Source organism: Scophthalmus maximus, chromosome 1 (genome assembly GCF_022379125.1).
Source record: "Scophthalmus maximus strain ysfricsl-2021 chromosome 1, ASM2237912v1, whole genome shotgun sequence".
In the NCBI taxonomy this organism is placed as follows: Eukaryota; Metazoa; Chordata; class Actinopteri; order Pleuronectiformes; family Scophthalmidae; genus Scophthalmus; species Scophthalmus maximus.
Genome location: NC_061515.1, coordinates 7691295 through 7712403, shown reverse-complemented (window position 1 = coordinate 7712403; position 21109 = coordinate 7691295). Strand labels below are relative to the sequence as shown.

General features: G+C 39.4%; 1 protein-coding gene and 1 long non-coding RNA gene across 2 annotated transcripts in view; one reads left to right on the top strand and one right to left on the bottom strand.

The window, feature by feature from the left end:
• Positions 1 to 3012: 3012 nt before the first annotated feature.
• LOC118293078 (lysophosphatidylcholine acyltransferase 1) lies at positions 3013 to 19221 on the bottom strand. The gene is made up of 14 exons (XM_035621608.2): positions 18705 to 19221; positions 13234 to 13373; positions 12899 to 13113; positions 9813 to 9925; positions 9454 to 9514; positions 9109 to 9167; positions 8526 to 8560; positions 8145 to 8199; positions 7783 to 7865; positions 5955 to 6080; positions 5232 to 5385; positions 4811 to 4909; positions 4300 to 4441; positions 3013 to 4061 (listed from the first exon to the last, which is right to left on the bottom strand). The coding sequence occupies exons 1-14, from the start codon at positions 18825 to 18827 to the stop codon at positions 3829 to 3831; spliced, it is 1638 nt and encodes a 545-aa protein (XP_035477501.1). The 5' UTR covers positions 18828 to 19221; the 3' UTR covers positions 3013 to 3828.
• The window catches only part of LOC118294095, a 100174-nt gene continuing 97280 nt past the window's right edge, over positions 18216 to 21109 (top strand). The window contains exon 1 of the long non-coding RNA XR_004787991.2: positions 18216 to 18689. This is a non-coding gene — a long non-coding RNA (uncharacterized LOC118294095). The remainder of the gene's footprint in view (positions 18690 to 21109) is intronic.

The following is a 21109-nucleotide window of genomic DNA, read 5'->3' as shown; positions in this document are numbered from 1 at the left end:
TAACAAGTAATATCATAGCAGTCCTGAACAGACAAATTCAAAGTAGCTTGCAGTAATGACTCTTCATCATCAAAATGCATTGATAAAATAAAACCTGTAGAGTATAGACAAAAAAGGACAGGGAGTAAAGCTACAGAGGAAGAACGAGAGTACAGTTTCTTGGGTCCACGTGCAATAAGCCATCAGAAAGACAATATCGCTCAGTCAGAGTACACAAGTCTTTCGTCTTAGGCTCACTGCAGGACAAACTGTGGTAAGCAGGCAGCAGTAGCATAAGTACAGCATTATCTCTTGCCGTTTTACATTTTCTCAGACTGATGTCAAGTCGAAGCAGAGATTCTCCTCTACTGAGGTATTTTAAATGAAGGGAACTAAAACAAGTGTGAAAAGACGTTGACCCAGTATTTTTTCATAGAACCCTGAAGTGCGGAATTGTTTGAAACAAAACTGTGAATATATTTGACTTGCAGATGAAGTATCATCCTTTAGACCTATAAATTGAATGTTCTGTTTAAATAAAATAAATTAATGAAAAAAAACTGCATGAGGGGTTACTGTGGCTCAGTACATTATCAATTCATATCATTGTGTCATGTGTCAGTCGTAATTCACAATCAGATTCGCCACCTATGTACAAAAACAGCGGGGTTTCCCTTAAACCTACAGGGTGAATTGTAAAATTAACATCCTGTTGTAAAAACTCACATCACCTAAGAGTACATAAAATACTTATCCATTCCATTTTTTTAGCTGTTTGAATCTGCACAATGTCGCCAAGTTCTACACGTTTACAAAGTCATTTTCAAACTACTAACTTTCCACAATCCTGAAACGAAGCAGGTGTTACAGTAAAAAAAAGAAAAGGGGGATACGGGACAGCTTCCATTATTTGAATCCCCAATTACTTCTAAGCTCCCATTGCCGAAGCAAATACATGAATGCAATAACTATTCATATTAATTGAAGTGAGCAACAATACTGTAACCCACAAACATGCTTTAAAGCAGGTGGCAATTTCTTTAAGAAATAAAATAAAGAATTATCTAAAGTGCAAGCACAAACACATACCGTTTAAAAGGACAAAGTAGAACAGGGGCCATACTAAAAGATTGTGATTGAACATATCAAATGTTAATTTATATCTGTAAGTTCATTCTGAGTGTTTGTGCGACGCGGCCCGTCATGTGGCGGCAGACATCACCTCAAGGCCTGACGCACATTAACACTCACACTTTGCCGAGGTCAACCTGCACGCCTCTAATAATAAAAAAGAAAAAAACGTCGGGATAAAAAGAACATTTGAGAACCGTGACTTTTTAGGAAAATGTCCACTGGAGTAGCGCTTTGAGAAGCTTCTGATTGTGACAGGATTGTCTATACATTCTGTTTTTTAAGCATAAAAATTCCATAGATTCAAGGCTATCGGTTTCCATATGAAATCTGCATTTTGATTCTAAGCAGTCAACTCAGCAATAATAATAATAATAATATTACAACAAGAAAACTTTACACTGTGTAGGAGGTATACAGCACAAAACAATTGCAGTATTATACAAAGGAAGGAAAAAAAATGTGGCTCAATTTTTCACCATCGATACAATCTGCAGAGGAGAGGAGATCACAGATCTCTGTCATGGCAGTGGAAATAAAAATCATTCATATGTACGTATATCAAAAATTCACAAAATGTCCAGCATTTGGAATATTCAAAATACATATCAGAACTCTTCAAAAGCATACATATCTTGAGAAGGCTAGAGAGAGATGGGAAATATTGCTTCACTGAAAGCCATAACAGGGATACATGTACAGTACACATGGTCTTGAACGTGATGAGAACGCGATGCTCACTGACATGACTTAAAAATAACAAAAAGGAAATAAAATCCCAACTACAACCGGCTGCAAACAGTTTTTAATCTGTTGCATTTCATCTGCCCAGGAGAAGTAATTCCCTTCAGTAATTTTCCTATAAAATGGCATGATATAAAGTATTGTATGTACAATTTAAAAATATCAGGGAGGAGTTTTTGTCTGAATACATTTTCCCCAGTGTGAATCAAGGTAACTTTTAGAATCAATCATTTTAAGACCACAAATGAGCAGTTCCCCTACTGATTTGACATCCTTCATTATAATTCAACTGTATACGAGAGGTCCACCAGTCGAATGATTATAAATAATGTCAGTTTACTGAGAAGTCATTAAGTCATATTTGTGACAAATCTTTTCATGCCAAATGAACCCATCATTTACAATAAAACCTTTGAGGCATAAATATTCATACAGGTGGATATTTCTCAACTTCAGGCTGGTCCCTTAAATGTGATTAAACAGCAAAGGTGCTCGGATCGCTTTTAAAAACAAGCATCTGTTAAGTGAAGAACATGCACATCACAAATATAGCAAGAAGGTCACATTTACTGTACAAGTAACTCGGGGCGCAATGATTAGTTATCACAACCGACTGGAACGGTGGGGATTTCAGAACGACGGAGGAATTGTGTGCTTTGAAACGCAGCACAATTATCTTGTACTGTACACCAGTGTAATGAAGAAAAGGGACGTTGTATTGGACCTTGCCTTTGGAAAAACCCCAACTTAGCCACTAAACGGAATGTGCTTTCAACGGTCACACACGCACTGTGATTTTGTCCTTTAAAGCCATTTCAACACCGACTGAAAAAAGGACAGTTCAAATATAACAGGTGACATCAAATCACCCCAAAACATTTTTGGTCCATATTGTGTAATAAAAAAAAAGAAAAGACACTTGAATCTGCCAACCTGAAAGAGAAAACATCAGGGGCATTTATGTGAATGTTGTGTGACTGGGCATAACAAAAAAACAAAAAAACAAAAAAACAAAACATGCAGTGAGCATCAAAAATGATGACATCATACAAGTTTAACTTTTCATTTTTGTCACTGAACCCTGAGCTAAATATATCATTGTATATATATATACACACACATATATATATATATATATACACACACACATATATATATATATATATATATATATATATATATATATATATATATATATATATATATATATATATATATATATATATATGTATGTATGTTTATAACAGGCTCATAGCAAATATGACCACCAACATGCAGAGACCTGAGTTCACCTCAAATGTGGCCACTTAAGCTGGACACTTGTAGTGGTCAAACTATTGTCACTGGCACCCTCAGGCCCCCCTTCTTAAAATAAATAATCCTCAATCGTGCTCAAAATAACATGACCTCATGCATTTTGCACTTAAAAAAAAGGCAGCTACCATTAATGAAAAGAAATTACAAAATGAAAAGAGAATCCAACACTGATTTCACTAAAAAGTTAGATCACTTCACTCACTAGGGCTATTTTTTTTCCTTTTGTCTTGCTTCCCTCTCGTTAACAACATGCAAAGTCATACACATGTTAGAGGGAGAAGAAGAACAAAAAAAAAATCATTTGCCCCAGGAATTTTCACAAGTGCTTGCCCTTCAAGTATTCAAGCATTATAAATGAAACAACCAGTGTTTGGCATTTTAACGATCCTTGTTATGAAAAAAAGAAAGAAAAAATTTATAACAAAATAAACTGTTGCCAGGCTGAACACATCCTCAAAAAACCTCAAGGAAACAATACCAATAAAAAAAGGGGGTAAGGTAAACTTCTTCCTTTTTGTCGCTGTGGTTACTGAAATGAAGTCCCTTACTATTCAGACGTGTTACTAACTAACAAGTAACTAACAACCCTTTGCCCCATAGACAACACCCTCTCGCCAGGAGAGGAGTATGATTTCTCCCACAGCATTTTACACCATTTTAGTTGTGTTTCTTGAGGAGTCCATCTATTGTGCCATGGTGGTCATTGGGGCTAAAGTCTGGGCAGATACCGTTAGACGTTTTGGTGGTGGCAGTGCCTCGCGGGTTCAGGGAAGACATGCTGGGCGTTGTCCGGTGACCGTGGCAGGGGCCGCTGTGGAGGCCTGTGTTTTCTGTGTGCAGGTAATCCTCGGCAAAGTCGGGGTGCTGCTCTGCAAAGCTTCTGAACTTGTCTGTGGAAAAGACCACAAGAGGGCACCAGAGACAGAGAAACAGAATTTTAAAAAAGTGCCCAGAAACCGATTTCACTGAAGTGGCCTTGTTTCTGGAATCTACTGCATCACATGAGAGGGCGGAACAGGACAGAAAAAAAAAGACAATGACAAAGCAAAGATGAAACTAAGATTCATTCAAATAAGATATTTAGGTCAATCAATGATCTGGGATGGTTTATTTTATTTGTTCTCTTACCAAATGTAAGCTTCCCCGTGTCATCACAGTCGATGGCAGTAAATAGACACGACACGCCGAGGTGAGTCACTCCTAGAGCTGTCTTCAGTATAACTGCCAACTCCATCTCTGTGATGGCCCCATCCTCGTCTGCCTCAAACATCTGGAGAGGATAACATGTGAAAAAAATGTCATCTTTTTGACTTTGACTTTTGGCATGTCACTCTGACAGGGTTTTGAGATTAAATGCCAGGGAAATCAGTCTTGAAATGAAGGCCCTTAAATAATAGGAGCTATTATGAATAATCAATCTGTTCTCAGTAGATTTGAGAGCATTAGCGTAGCAGAACTTGCTCAACTATTAGAATTACATAAAACAATTCAAATTAAAACACGGTAGTGACTCAGATGCAATGATAACCTCTGCTTGCAAAAGAAAAACCAACACAATGAAGTCACGCTTACCGGAAGCAAACACAGAAAACACACTGCCTGGCGATTAGAGAAGTGTGAAGCTTGAAACGGAACATACCTTGAAGGCTAATTTCATAGTTTCCAGAGTTTTGGCAGGTCTGCATACAACAGATAAGGCTATCACGTACTCTCTGATATCCATAGAGTTATCGTCATGCTGGAAAAGTGAGAGAAAACAGGGAGAGATGAAAACGGAGCATGTGAGCAAGACCAATTACTTATATTAGAGGAGTGAACTGTCATTTAAGTATTATATTGCTGCAATAAAACCTTGACTGTCTGTGTGTGCTGAGCTGCATCCCCGAATGAAAAAGCAGATGTAAAGCAAAGTGCTGTGATTAGAATGCAGTGAATGCAAATATAATGTAATGCAAGAGTCAATATGAAGCAAACCACAGTGCCTGTTATTCGGTTCTGGCCACCGAGGAAGACAAGAGCGCCGTCAAGGTAACGGGTGAAAAGATCTCCTCAGTCTTTACCTCGTCAAAAAGAGCGAACATGTCAAGCAACATGTCTGAAACTGGGACATCGAGGAACTGGGCAAAGTCGTCCAAGCCCAGCTTCTGCCCCTCCAGCTTCCTGGCTCTGTTCCCGTACTCCTGCAGAACCTTCTCTGCGTTCCGTGGTTTCAGCCTGGACGAGTGAGGGGAGGAAACTTTATGTTAACAGTGTGAACAAGGAGAAAAACCAATAAAACAATACAATCAGAACAGCAAAAGGCAACGTTGTTCTTTTTTTTTTTTTTTGCTTGTATCAACTTTTTAAACCTGTATTTTCTTTGGCTACATAATTTTACAAATATTTGTATGACATGGTCCATATCTATTTACATTTCCCCGCACACAGTTTTCTATCCAGACCCCCCTTTTTTCCCCAATGACAGTGTTCCTTGTTACTGCCACCTCCAATATTAGACCTGGGAGGGAGAAGACAGATGTGTAATACACCATGCTTTTGCCAGTTGCTTATTTGAACGTTCCAGAGGAAACTGTATCATGTGTGGAGAAGATCACAGTATCCCCCCTTCAGATCCCATTCTGTGCAGGCAGCTGACCAGCCAGTAGACACAAGGTACTCCCTGCCAGATATTTCATCTGGGTGCTCGCAGCATTCTGGGAGTATTTTGCCTGTCTCGCCCTTGTGCCCCTCACTTATGGTCCTCATTGATTGGTCCGTTGCATTGCAAGGTTTAAGTGACTCACCCCAGTCTCCTGACGAGCTTGGCAAACTCCAGCAGACAGGTGTCGACTGGCAGTCTGAGTTGGCCTTCTGCCATGGCCAGCTGGCAGTCTTCAAATGAATAGTCGGTGATGGGTACACCCAGGGCTCTGAAGATAGCACAGAGGAGACAATAAATAATCACTCTGTGCAAAATGATAGTGATCGATATGACGAAATTCATGTCCATCTGCATCAAGTTTCCCATCCCAGGCTCACAGCAGTGAGACACAGAGTGCGGGGGTGTATGAGAACACAGTTAATAAGTATAGTTTTACATGAAAGTAAGGTAGCGTGGTAGACAAGTGCCAAATTATCACTTACTGCGGTGTGTGAATAATGGTTCAGGTGTCGTACTTAAAAGCAGGATAATGTTTGTAACCACACATGTAACACTAATATGAAGGGAATTAAAATAACATCATGATGAGACAAAAGTAACATACAATATTTATGACAAAACTGAGCACACCTTTGGTCAGTATCCCTAAAATGTTAATTTTAACAATATGCAGCCAAAGCTCAAGAAGAATGTAGACAATTTATATGAAAATAAGAAAAGAAAAAATATACTAAATAGACCATTTTAAACTGCCAACTGAAACAAAAGTCAGCACACCTATTCAATTGTGAGATTACATTATTATTTTTATATTTTGGTTTTGCACAAATCTGTGGAGGGATGTTCTGCCATCATTCACAGATGATTACTTTCATCTGATCTTTGCTTTCTCTGATTAACTTTCTCCTTTAAAACACATTCTTGGAATCAAGTCAGGGACACAGTTGTTTAGATCATAGTTCTCTCTTTGTTATTAAAATGTTTTTTTTTGTGTCTGGGATCGTTGTCATGGTGGAAAATGTTTCTCCTGCCAAGCTCCTTGCGACTGGGAGTCATTTATTTATTTAGTATTTGTGTATTCAATTTATATTCATAGTGTCATCTATAAATGTAAACTCCCCTTCAACTTTTGCACTCATGCAGCCCCATATCAACACGATGACTGTTGCAGTCCTGGTCAGATCCACACCAAACATGCTGGACCCCATTGGATCAAATTTATTTTTGTTTAATCCAGCCAAAGAATTTGCAGCCGATAATCATCCAGCTTCTCTACCATGTGTTATGCAGTTTTGCAAGAACTCTTTTATTCTTGAATGGTGATTTCATGCGATGTCCTTCACACTGTCTGAGCAGTCACCGAAACACCACAGATAATCTTTGTGCCAAGTCAGAAGCACTCGCTCATGTTTTTCACTGCTAGGTTGGGTAAATAGTAAATTGTGCATAGCTTTAATTTTCAAGGACAGCCGCTGTGACCGACTCCTTCTCAACACCCTAACTAATGGTGCAACTGTGTTCATAAGATCTCACAATCTGGTTTCCTACTTGTTGAGACAATTCCTTGTCGAGCCAATGCTGCATTAGAAACAACCCAGACCAAAAAAGAGAAACCTGTAATGTGTAGTGGTATTTTTTATAATCTTTGCAATACAAGTGGCTTTGATTGCTCATCATCAGTGTACTCACTTTTTTTTTTAACCAAGGTTGTCTTTTGGGAATTGTATTTTCAGTGTTTTAACAGTTAATAATAATTAATTATACGCAAGAACAGGGACCCAACTTTAAGATGGTACAATTTTGAATCATGCAACATTTTATTGATATCGATAGGGGTGTACAGTTTTCTATGCTGAATTACTTGCTATATTGTTAATAAAATAAATCAGGTATCAATAAATAACTCAAAAGACTTGTCTGTTATATATTCAAAGGATGAACTGCCTACACAAACAACACATTCAACTTACTTTGCCATGATGCGTCTCACATTAATAGCAAACAGAGCAGGGTTCCTTTTTTCCTCCTCTGAGGGTGTGTAGATGGGAAGAAACTGTGGAGTGAGAAGAAATGTATGTGTAATGGTTTTCTAAACTACAAATTAATAAACACAGGAATAAGGAAAATATGAGACTACTGCTGAGGTAAAGAGATGGGGGCATACATATAAAGCGCAATGTATTCAAGAAATATAGAATAGACTTAATTACAATAAATGCCCGCCATTCTTTTGTTCATTTGGAATTCATTTGCAGAGATCATCATGGGTAAACAGGACATGATCGATATTCACATTAATGCATGCAGTGTGGAGAGATGCGTTTATGCTTACTTCAATCACAAACTCGTTATGCAGCTGGCAGAGTGTCAGCCACAAGATTTCAAACCTGGACAATAAAAGGACACCATCAACAACAATAAACATATACAGACACAAAGAGAATGGAGCAAATTATGTGTGTGTTTTAGACATTTAGGAAGATATTAGGAAGAAAGACAAAGGCTTCTAGAGAAACACCATAATGATGGAAGCCGAATCAAACATGACAGTCTTCTAAGAGTAATAATACTAAATGTTTGCAAGTTTCTTTTCTTTAAGTTGAATATTTGACATTGTACAAGGTTTCATTTATCTACTGTCTTAACATCAAGCCTAATCTGATGAACAGCACATGTTAATTTCATATTTGAAATGAAGAAATTGTGGACTTACGCTCCAGGTCCTTGCCATGTCCATGTGATTGTGTCCTGTTAAGAACACAAAATGACAATAAAGTATTAAACAGACTGAAATTAAAATACATTAATTTCCATCAGTTGCACCTCTGGTATGTTGATACAGCTTAGATAACCGCTTTATAATAATCATAGTGCTCTGAAAGTCTTGGTTTGTATCAATGGGAGTTTAACAGCAGCAGATATCAGCGAATAAAGCAAGAGAGGCAAAAAGAGAGGAGATCAGAGATCACTACCCGCCAAAGTAAGACCAGAGTACACAAGACTGCTGAAGGTTATCAATGAGCAGATGTTGGGCCAGTAATTGATGTCTAAAGGAAACCCGAGTGGGACTGATCACATCTGTAATTTGTCAAACAGTTAACCTGTGAATAAGTAAGATTGGGAGTCACACACATTCTAATCCCCATCTACTTAATATTACAAATGGTCAATAACCAACAGATTACTAAACAGATTATTTAACTTGTTATATAAAAAAAACAAAAATGTGAATCAGATATTTCTCAAATAGGTGTGCCATTGAAATGTGTTGCCAACATGTCCTAAAACAATCTTACCAGTTTATTAGGGTAACGAATCACCACAGGCTGCACAGGTACAGCTGGGATGAAGGCCCCTATGAGAGTAAATAAGACAAGAATGATTTATTTTAATTTGACACGTCTGTATAAACAATAAAGTGGGTTGAGAAAAATGAATCCCGACTTGACATCCAATAATTAAAATTCACCATTGGCTAAACGTAAAAAAAACAAACTAGTTCATACCCATTTCATGTGTATACTAGAGATCTTCATTTTATGGAAAATTACGGTTAAAAGGGGAACTTAGGTAATTAACTTTCAAATCATAATTCCACAAAAATTGCTGAATGAGGAGAGAAGAGACAGTAGACGAGTTACCTGGCTTAAAGGTGATTAGGCAGGATCTATTGGTGCACGTTCCCTCTGGAAAAATCATTATCTGTAGGAAAGAGAGGGGAATGGTTTGCATATTGACAGAAAAAAAATGAATATGAAACAGTAAGTGTTGCATAGACTTTTTCAGCAATCTCCACATTTGGAAATAAAACGGGTGGAAACCTGGTTTTGTACATATTTTACATAAAAAGCTTTGTGTATGGTGTTTACACAAGTACATCAAATATATCTACAGGGAATTTATGGCTTCGGTGTTTCTTACATGATTTCTGTCCTCTCTTTCGCAAACAACTTGTGTGTGCGTGTGCGTGTGTGTGTGTGAGAGGCTTCCAATCACTTACCGGAGGCCATTCCCCTCCAGAGCGGGCTCTGCGTTTGATTTCCTCCACAGTCTTCTTTCTGGAGTCCTGGTCTGACCGTGACACGAACACTGGCCTGATGAACTTGATCAAAGCTTGAAACAAAAAATGCAAATTCCAGTTAGAATTGAATGACAGATGTTAAACAATAATTTGAACCCAGTCAGATCCACACACACACACACACACACACACACACACACACACACACACACACACACACACACACACACACACACACACACACACACACACACACACACACACACACACACACACACACACACACACACACACACACACACACACACACACACACACACACACACACTAAAATATTTCTACACTAACTATTTAGATCCTAACTATTAGGTTATCTGATAAGTTCAGTTGCACAAACACTTTACTGTATTGGCTAAGAAATACCAGCCAGGAAAAGAGCAAAGCTCCTCTTTACATCAACAACCACTCAGACCGCGTCCTTTAACAAAGCACTTAACTTCAATCACAACAGTGGTGAAGAGTGGAAAAATTTAGTTGTACTCAGAGATTCCTGAGTTGATGTCACATTTATAAAACAATGAACCACTGCTAAATAAAAAATAAACCCTGTTCTCCAAGATATCCTACCATTGATGAGCGCATAACAGTATCCAGTAATACTTACAGATCATTATTACACCAATAGAGTTTATGGGCCTTGTTTACTAGCTGTTTCATTCTTCATGCAGAGATTAGAAGCAGATTTAAACAGCCAACCTAAACGTATACATGCTATATTATTATTATGTTTTCCTTAATGTTGGTTGCATGAGACAGGTGAGTCTCACATGTTGATCACAAATGCAAAAAAGGGTCTGGTTTTCCTTTTTTTATTTCAGGCTCGAAATAAGGAAGGAAGAAGTTTCAGAAACTACCACCAAGACACTCCTGTCAAGATTTTAGACAGCACTGGTGTTGACACATACAGTCACCCTCCAATAAAAAAAATGGCCGAGCACCAACTGACAAAATCCACACCAATCGCTAAACGTGCTCATGAAAATGCAGCTAAATGAGAACTGTAGATGAGAAGCTTTGTGCATTTTTTTTTTACTAGAGATGTGCAATGGAACACATTTAGTCACACCATGACTGCTAAGAACATAAACACACACAATTGGCCACTAACCACAGCAAAACTTCCACATTTTCAAAGAGACTGCAAAAGTTCTCACACTGAAGAGACACCACATGTCAATTTCATTTCCCACAGCAAAGACACTTCATTGTGTCAGACTGAGAAACTCCTCAAAATAGTGTAATGAACAAAAAGTTGATGCAGTATTAAAAGAGAACTCAGGTCAATGTTTGCATCGTGTATAATATGCAGGTCAAACATTGAGAGCATCTATTTTCTAGCAATTTGAGGCCTGATTAGATTAGCTGACCTACAAAGGAAATAATGTAGAATGGAATAAAAAGGGAAAAGTGACTGTACTCTACATCTCATCTTCATCAAGCCATAGAAATATTAGCAAGAGCAATGTTTCTGGGAGCCCTGTGGCAGAGAGGATAAAAGAAAGAGACAAAAAGTTGAAGAGAGTGAGCATAACAGAAGATGAAGAAAGGAGAGGGTTAGACCACGAGCAGAAGAAACTGATTCCAACTGTGAGCTGTCTGCCTACAGGAAGGGATTATGGCTCTAGCCAGTACCCTGAGAGACGCTGCACACGTCACTGTGGCTGATCAGCTCTTAATGCCTATTCTGGATTCCACTTGCTTAGCCAGGCATCGGTGCCTGGTTCCTTCTGCAAGGCCAAAGGGACAAGCCAAGCTAAAACTGGACAGAGACATTAATGGTCAGCAGACCCAGCAGATAAATGCTAATCAAAAAAAATGAATCCTTACATAATAAAAATATATTTATTGTTTATGGTCCTAAGAACATCAGTTTGTTATTGTGTTCAAATCTGCTTTCAATCCTGAAATACAAGCAAGCATGTCTGCAGTAATTTGGAAATATTTACTCCGACAGGAGCTGAAGAGAAAATTGGCTGATTACTGACTTGGTAGGCAGAACGAGAGGAGGACAAAAGGAAGGCTGTGATAACATAAACCAAGGCCTTACTCTTTTCCTGGGAATTAGAACAAATGCTTAAATTGGAAACTTGAAACATAAATGAACTTGCAGGCTGGTTAGTAGGATCTGCTATTTCACTGGTATGTGTACACATGTGCTGCTGAGCAATACCTACTGGACTTAATTGCAGATAGCTTTCTAAAGGTCCTGCTGCTTGGGTTGGATCCATCACTGGTAGGTTTTCAGCCCTCAAGTTTTCCACTTAACTGACATTAGGAAACTAACTTCCTTTCCACACATTTCTGGTTCAGGTTAAAAATTGGGGCTGTTGGGCCAGCAAACCATTTTGTCAGTAATGTCCTGGAATTCTGGATTTGTGTTCATTGCTGGAAGTTACAGTGTGTATGATAAGATAAGCTTAAATCTGTTGTTTATTTTAAATCCATATATAGACCAGAGGATTTTAAGGACGTTGTTAGTTATTACTTTTCCAAAAAACATCGGATTTGTTTTGTCGTGTGATGGGGAGTTTAATGAGTATGGCAATGTCATCAGCAACACCACTATAGAAGTGATGGTTAAAAAAACAAGAATCATACATGTCTTTAAGAATAAACTTGCTGAGACAGAACTGACAAATTGAAGGTCTTCCTCTTGGAAATAACTTCTGCTGCGACAAAGAAAGTGTATTTTTATGTGTGAAAACATTTTCTGGTTTACCACTAAGCAGTTGATTGTGCAATCTTCTCTTATTTGCTGATACTATAGTAAAATCGAAGGAGAGTTGTTGTGGCCTGCCCTTTGCCTGCCTCAGAGCACATTACTGCAGTGGAACCCACATGTGGCTGTAATAAAGTCTTGGTAATAAATGAGCCAATGCATAGAGATTCTGTCCTGCGGTCAAATAGATTTTGTAATATTGTCAGTATGCTCAGATCGGAATCGTTATATTATTCGTTCCCTCCCATACAACATAGGTCATAGTCATAGAGGAAGTGTTACTTACTGCCCCAGAGAGGTATATCCTTGCTCTCAGCCTTCATGACAATCGAGGCCATTGACATTGTGACTGGGATGGCATCAAAGTAAGAAGAGTGGGGTGCCAGGGTGAGGATGGGTGCTTCTGCAGGCAATGCCCTTTGACCTTTCACAGTAATCCAATGGAAACCTCCCGCAAACCACATGACCCGCATGATGATCTTCAGAATTATGTCCACCAGTCTGGAAACAAGATTGTGTATCATATGTGTTTTCATTAAAAACGTAGATGGGGACAAACTGTAGACACGTTCTACATCAACTTTTAACAAACAGAAACACATTTGCATGTGGAGCACCCACCTCCTCCAGAGGCACTGGGGTTCGACGACGGTCTCGGAGCGCCCTACTGAGGCCAGGAATGCAAAAGGCCAAGCCAGAAGCATCATGAATGCAGCTATGAGCAGACGGACGGGGAAGAGTGTGACTGTCATTAATGCAATCTGTAAGGAAATTGAGTAAAAGAGAAATAAAAGGTTAGAGAAACAAATCCAGATGAAAACAACAGTTGTCAGCCATCACAACTCCATCATTCACGCATTGAACCGTAAAATAGTCGCTCAATAGTGAGCAGTTAATTAAGATTTTTGGACACAAGCCAGTCATCATTTTGCTTCGTCAATAACACCTCCTAAATCATTGCATTGCGTGAATAATAGCAGAAAACAGTGTAGTTTTTGATCCACAGGGGTTTTTGGGGGGGCACATATACTCACCGCAATTGATACCAACTTTGACTTTTTATTTAAGGTCTTGTTTAAACAAAAATATGTCTCACGGTCGGACAGAAAAATATCTAAGTAATAGTCTCACAATTAATGCTTTTGGAATGTCTTTACAAAGAAGACAAAAAAGTTTCCCAAAATAACTAAAGTTAACTCCACAAATAAACATGACATTTTGGAATTTGAGTCAGGTGTCGCACTTTAAGAAGCAAAAGCTTTTTGTTACATCTTTAAGAAAGCGAAACAAAGAACCTCAGGAAACAACACAGACTTCGTCTATGAACAGCTGAGATGGAGTATTAACTGTTGTAAAGAGAAAATAAAGAAAGAGAGTGTGTAGTTCAACTTCTACCACATAGAGATGCTGCACTAGGCTTTCCCTTATATACACGTGTCCTATACATTATACAAGGGCAGCAGATCTGCAGCATGGCCTCTGTACACAGCTACCAGCAGCAGTTCAGCAATACGACATGCCAAGCTGTGTGTTACATCTATAGATGGATACATTCAATATTTTGTTATAGACTTCACAAGCACAATCATGTAAATGTTTCATATAAGACATGATCCTCATTCTTGAAAGCTCTAAATTAAACCTCGAACTTCATCGTTTGAGTTAAATGGTTGCTGACTGTTTACTTAAGCACTTTTTATGACTCTCTGATAGCACTGCTTATCTACTGTCAATATTGGTCTTGATAACAACCACTACAGGGGAGTATGAAGTCTGCCTGCGCTATCTGCAGACAGTTTTTGTCTTACAGTAGTCAATTTATATTTTATGTAACCGAAAGTCTGCTTGTTACCGACAAACGATGAGCACCAAACTAATTTATGTTTGGCTGAAGGGTAGTTGGTTTTCCCCAAAACATAACCCTGGCCTGAGAAATAACATTAGGATGTGATGAGGAAATTAAACAGAGCTACCACTGTTTTCACAGTAACACATGGTGCAAGTTTCTTTCCACAGACCTCCAAACTATTTACTTTCCCAAGATCCTCTTAAGATACATGAGTTATGTACTCCTACCACACATAGTTCTTATTTTATACAAATTCGAGGCTGCCCTTTTGCATAAGAAAGAACAAATAACACTGCACTAACTACTGGTACACATTTTTTTTCTATAATAAAACAGGTCTCCCCATGAATGTTTGAGAGCCTTTGGATAATGCATCTGTTAAAAGATTTATTCAGAACCAACGCATGAGAATGCATGAATGTCACCTAGAATTGAAATACAGGCAAAGCCGCAAAAGCAGAGAGGTTACTTACCTTTGTACAGTAGCTGCCAACGTAGGGCTAACATTGAAAATATATTGTAAATAATGTACAGAATGGACTCAATCAAACTCACAGGCTACACTAAAACAGGATGTGCTGAAATGAAGCCAGCTCTACGCATGCAGAGCAACTACTGGAGTCAACTGTGAACCAGATGTTACAGGTCTGTTGTTAAGTTCTCTATCCTGCTGAATTGCGACCCTAGAATGATAATACAAGACTGCTTGTTTGATGTGCAGCTAAATGTTGGGTTCAATGGCGGCGTTAATTCTGAAACCACTGTTGACCCACCGTCAGCAATGCTTTTCAAAGAGCGTGGCCCATCATGCAGCCAATAGCCACTTCTTTACTTTAACTGTTACTATAAAGTGTAATCATATCTATAGGTCTATGTGTGCTGTGTTCAGTGACAAACAAACACCCATGGTAACAAAGCATGCTTAACCTCAGGGTTTAACCTTCTCGACCAATTACTTACTTAAAAAGACCATTGTGCTAAATAAAGCAAAACATGCAAAACCAAAAGAGAGCCTGCAGCTCTTTTATTGATAGTAGACACATATGAGCTTCCTGTTTTTCAAAGTGCAGATGTTGCACAGAGTTGTAAGCCTGAACAATGAGAAACTGCAGCAGTGCGTTTGAAGCACCGTAACAACTTATTGGTAAGGTTGTTCTGTGTGTAAGTGGACATGTAGACAAATCTAATACTTAAAAAAAATGACAAATTTTGAAAGCAAAAACAGTAATAGCACAACGGAAAAAATCTCTATTATGGTCAATAAAAAAGTAATAAGCAGATCATACATTAGTGTTTTGTAGACAAAAATCTGTGCAGGAAAGACAAGTTTATAGTGGAGATCTTATAGGCTTTACTTGAACTACAACCCCTAGGCTCAACGGGAGGCGATACTTCACTTCCCTGACATTTGACTCAAAGTTATCGAACCTTTTAAAGCAAGGACGTTAAACTGAGAAAAACAGCCCCTTCAAAATCTCTCTGGTGAATATAACTACTCTTGTAGTCAGAAGCACAATTCAGAGGCCAATCCACAGAAGAACTGATCTATATGCTGTGGGAATAAGCTATTGACTCATTGTTGCTTGGCAGGATGAAACCAGATTTAGGTCTTTATTGGGTTTCCTCAATTAACCACACAGGAATGTAAATTAGGCTTGTTAAAGCTAAACTGGAAATTAAATTAACATTAGAAGCTTTCCCTTAAACACTTTTAGGGTTTACGGTAATTTAAGGATGGGAATGCTTTTTCGATACTTGCAAATAACCAGCAAAAACACTGCAAAATATTTCCAGTTATTGACTACGCCAGTCTCTGTAGATCAATTAATTAGATCATCAATGTGCAAAATTGCAAGCAAATCTTTATGTGGATTCAAGGGTCATGCTACTGAATTACAGTGGAGCCTACTAATGAGTTTCTGCATTTCTCCCCGGATAAACCAATGTTTTGGGCATAAGTTACAGCCGGTGAGCTTCCAGGCCTTCAACCTACATTTACAGTCAATGGTCTAACACAATGCAAAATCTCATGTCGCTGTGGATGTGAAAGCACGACCAGTGTTTAACATGCTGTTGTTCCTAGATAAAACAGAACAAAAAGGAAACCATTTTCCATCGTTCCATGACCCACTTTTAGTTCAGCACTCAAGTGTATACAAGAAACTGGTTTTAAGTGCCTGGCTACTATGACTTCTGTTATGTAATGTTTAAACACATTTATACATGTCAACACCATGTCATTGTATATTAAAATGAGGGATCTCACCATCTACTTTTGACCCAATGGTCAAAGTTAAACATTCTGCACATATAAGCACAAGGTTATGAAATGAGCAGTAGGTTGTGGGATTAGCCTAAAGAAATGAGCTCCATTTATTGCCCTGTTGACTTTGTTTTGTTAGAAAAAAAATCAACCACCTTCAGAAATGCCAGGTGGAAAGAAAATATGTGTGAAGCGCTCCTTGGTCACATTAATACTTTTGTAACAAGATAGTCTCTCATACCTGCTATGCCAGATCAGTCGCATTCACAAAACTGAGGTTCTCCCATTATACTGAAGTCTGCTACTGAAAATACCTCACAGCTGTGTCCCAGTTCCACGCTGTTTACTAATACAAACACAGTGCATGCTATGTTGTAATCTAGACTGTAACCATTGTGGCAGGTAATAGCCAATTGCCAAGAAAGGAACATGCTTTACCGCTTTGTTCTCGTAGGTAATAATATATTTACCGCTGGATATCAATCAGTGGCCTGCAACCTCTTTGTCTTTTTATCCAGGTAAGAATGTACCACACAATTTAAAGTAGTATATAGCATTCAGCAGGGACATATCTTAACCCTTCTTGAGCCACACAAAATGGGAAAACAGCTGTCGCAAATCATCACGTCTCTGAAGTATGAACCAGCCAGGATACTCATCATTGTGCAGATTCTTGCCAGCTCATGGCTCAGGGTTAATTCAGACACACTTACTTAACTATGTAAGCCGTTCTCTAAGGTCAAATGAGGCGAACTACAAGGGCCCACATGTGTTTCCAAAGTCAGACATGGGTCTAATGTTGCGTTCCAGTTTACCTCTGATGTCTGGAGTCGGGTTTATCGTTCCAGTATGATCTCGGAACTCGGGATTACTTCCTCCGAGTCGGAAATTGCAAATGGAACGTCCCTGTGAGTCGGAAAAAAATCATTACCCGACTTCCGAGGTAAACTGGAACGCAGCATAACATGGGCGTAGGTTTCCTACACCTGTGCACAATGCAAATCTCATATTGCAACATTTGGCACGAGTGCACAATCAATCAGCTTAAGAAAACCCTTTTTACACCCGTCTTTTAATGTATCCCAATTATATAGTTTCTGACAATTGAAGCTCATATACAAAGCCCATGGCTGCAGGCTGGAAGTAGCCTTGCAATGTGAACACCATTTACAGGTAACCCTGAAAGCCGTCAATCTGATCATGAATGGCAATGGCGGGTAACTGGGCCACATGTCTGCTCTGTAAAAAAAATGGAGCCAGGTGACTGGTCTATTCTAAACTTTAACAGCTGTTTGGGGGGAAGAGGGTCTATCTGGGCTGCAGATGGGGGATGGGGGGGGGGGGGGGGGGCGCGCTGAACATGACTGTCATTTTTCCCATTCCCTTCACATCCACACGTGTTGGCTGCTGAATTAGGAGGGGACGCACCATTGTAGCCCCCCCCCCCCAAAAAAAATGCAAGAAATTGAGCAAGGGAAGCAAGAGAACAGCACCCATGTATTAAACTGAACGCCACTGTTCCCGCAGAGACATGCGTCGCTGATTTAAAAAAAAAAGAAAAAAGAAGAAGAGACGACACCGCAATAACTATGGTAACAGTGGAGGAGCAACAAGCTAGGCCCTCCCTCAAAGAGGCGGCCATGCTCAAGTAACTGCATTTCATTTCGGTGGCTCGTCTTGGTTTTGTTTCCCCCCCCCCACAATGTACACTCGTGTGTGGGGAATATACCACGACTGGTGCCTGCCCCAAAAAATAAATAAAAGAAACAATGGACTCTTAGAACCTTGTGCAGGCAGACAGCAACATGTATGTAGCTAATGCTAGCACGCTAGCTAGCTAACACTAGCTCAGCTGCTGGGCTGCATGCAATCAGTGGGGAGTGGAGAGAGGGGGGGGGGGGGCTGCCAAGTTAAACGACGGTGACAGACTCTCTACGGTGCCATTACTCTACACACAACTAAACAGTAAGTCATTCGTACCTTTGCCTTTTCCAGAGGGGTGAATTTCAGCACGTGCACGAACGGGTTCCTGATCGGCGGCGCTTGGTCCATCTTCTTGCCGTCTCCTTCCGCCGCGCACAGTCTCTTCGTCGGCAGCCGCATTTTTCCTCACGACGGAGCAGGCGTCGCTCGAGCCCGCAGAGACGAATTTCCTCACAATGTTTCGAAGGCGAATGCTTTGGCCAACGCCTGGGGAAAAGGGAAGACTCTCCAGGCAAAAGCGCAGTTTCTCTCTCTCCCCCCCCCCGCCCCCCACACACGTTATCTGTCTTGCGCCGTCGTGCTAATTGAGGTGGCAGTGCAGGGGTATTTATCGTTATCTTCCTGTCCCGGACAGCACGGAGGGATAATGGTTAGCTCAAGGATTAGCTGGGGGGAGGGGGGGGGGTTGTGTGTTTGAAGTCGTTGCTATCTGTTCTGCCTCCCGTGTGCAGCAGGACGCGTTCCTCCTCCGCACCGTGCTCCCAGTGTGTTAGCTCCGGATGCTAACGGCGCCACGACTCCTCTCCTCTGACATGTGCGCATGCGCGGGACCCCCCAATTTTATAACGCCACAGTGTGATGCTGCCTGCACAACTGGTCAGCAGATGATGGTCATTTGACATTTGCAGCAGAGATTTGCAATGTTTTTTTTTCTTCTTCCTACTGCCTGTCCGAGGTGGGCATGGGCAGAATATAATAATAATAATAATAATAATAATAATAATAATAATATCATAATTGTATTTATATAGCACCTTTTAGAAGTAGCTTCACAAAGTGCTTTCACAAAAACATACAAATCACAGACAATTAAAATCAGCATTCAGCATTCCAACAATAAAACGGTTTTGCCCACTGCAAGTGCAAACCAAGACTTATGCCAACCAACAAAGTAAACATTTTTCTGAAGCTTATTTTAAACATTTTGAGACCTTTATTGCTGTTTGATTGAGTTTTTTTTTTTAATAGTTTGAACTAAACCTCACCTATTATCGTAACCTCAACTGAACTATAAGCTTCAAAACATCCATTGCAGGGCTGGACTGTGGTAAAATTAATAGATGTAGGTCTGAATGTATGATAATTCACAACAGCAGACCCAGCATCCCATCCTTTTTTGTATTTTAATACATCTATGATTCACTCATGGTTCTTGTCATCTTTACCATAATCCAATGCCGAATTGCTGAATTTTAAAATCTTTGAACTGTGACTCATTGCAAGATATTGAGCTTAAAGAAAAATAAGCACACATCTAAAATGTGCATCCCCCGGTAAATGCAAGGGAAATTATACATTTCTTTAATTCTCTATTTGCCTTAACCCATTATGAGATCATTTGTATTGGATTTTGTTGTCCTCACATAACCCATATCGTTTCAAATTCTTGTGAGGGAAATGTAGCCTAATTCTTTAATGGAAGAGATAATTACACACTACTTGAACAAAGAATTGTATGTTGCTGAAAATGTAAAAGACTGTTAATGAAAAGTGCTGAAACATAGCACATGAAGTTAACTGTATCTCTGCCATTCATTTCTGAAACATAGCAAGAGGCTGTCATTACAGGCCCAATTCATTTGAGAAATTTAAAACAGGAACAACAACAATATGCGGTTATAGATAGTGGTGGGGACGTAGGGCTTGCGTGCACAAAAGCAAAGTATGTAAATACAAATGTCTACCAAAGAAATGGAGAGACAGCTGTTGACTGACCTGCAGCCACCTTCTCTCCCATCTTTATGCAACCAGCTGAAAACGGTGTCGTTCGGAAACGGCACTATGTTTTAATTACCCAGCTCCATCTCTGCATTAGTTATATTGTTTCATTGATATTTTCATCAATATTCTGTCCAATTAATCATGGGTATTCCAGCATGTACGGCCGGCGATGAGGAGGCAGTACCGCCTGCTTTCCTTAGAACAATAAGAAACGTTAAACATATATATATACATAGTATTATTAGCAGACTATAACTGATGGATTCATCTACGCAAAGAGTGGGAGTTATAAGGGTCAGGTTTTTTTTTATTGGAAAATGTAGCATATGGGCCACAAGGGCTGTGTGTGTCTTCTGTGTGGGTATGCACACACACACACACACCATTGAGTGGGTGTATTGCTTTGAGTGCGATCATTGGTTCTATGAAATGATTCATAACAGCCAGAGATGTCATGACATCATAAACATTTCAACCATAGACTACCTTTTGTTTATAGATGATTTAAATATAATTGTAGAGAACTAACTTGTGTCATTAATGCATTGCTAGGTGGGGTGTAAATATACCACTATTTTTTCACTCAATGATGACCCAAATAAAATAAACTTATAAAAGAGGAATGAGTAAGTCCAGATGTTAGAGCACTTGACTTTGATCTTCTTCTTCTAAAGAAAAAG

Excerpts from the sequence above, each read along its gene's own strand:
- LOC118293078 (XM_035621608.2), bottom strand. The coding sequence starts at position 18,827 with ATGCGGCTGCCGACGAAGAGACTGTGCGCGGCGGAAGGAGACGGCAAG. Across the intron at positions 13,374-18,704 it reads CCCCTCTGGAAAAGGCAAAG|ATTGCATTAATGACAGTCAC; the intron begins GTACGAATGACT and ends ATTTCCTTACAG. Across the intron at positions 7,866-8,144 it reads ATAACGAGTTTGTGATTGAA|TTTCTTCCCATCTACACACC; the intron begins GTAAGCATAAAC and ends CTCACTCCACAG.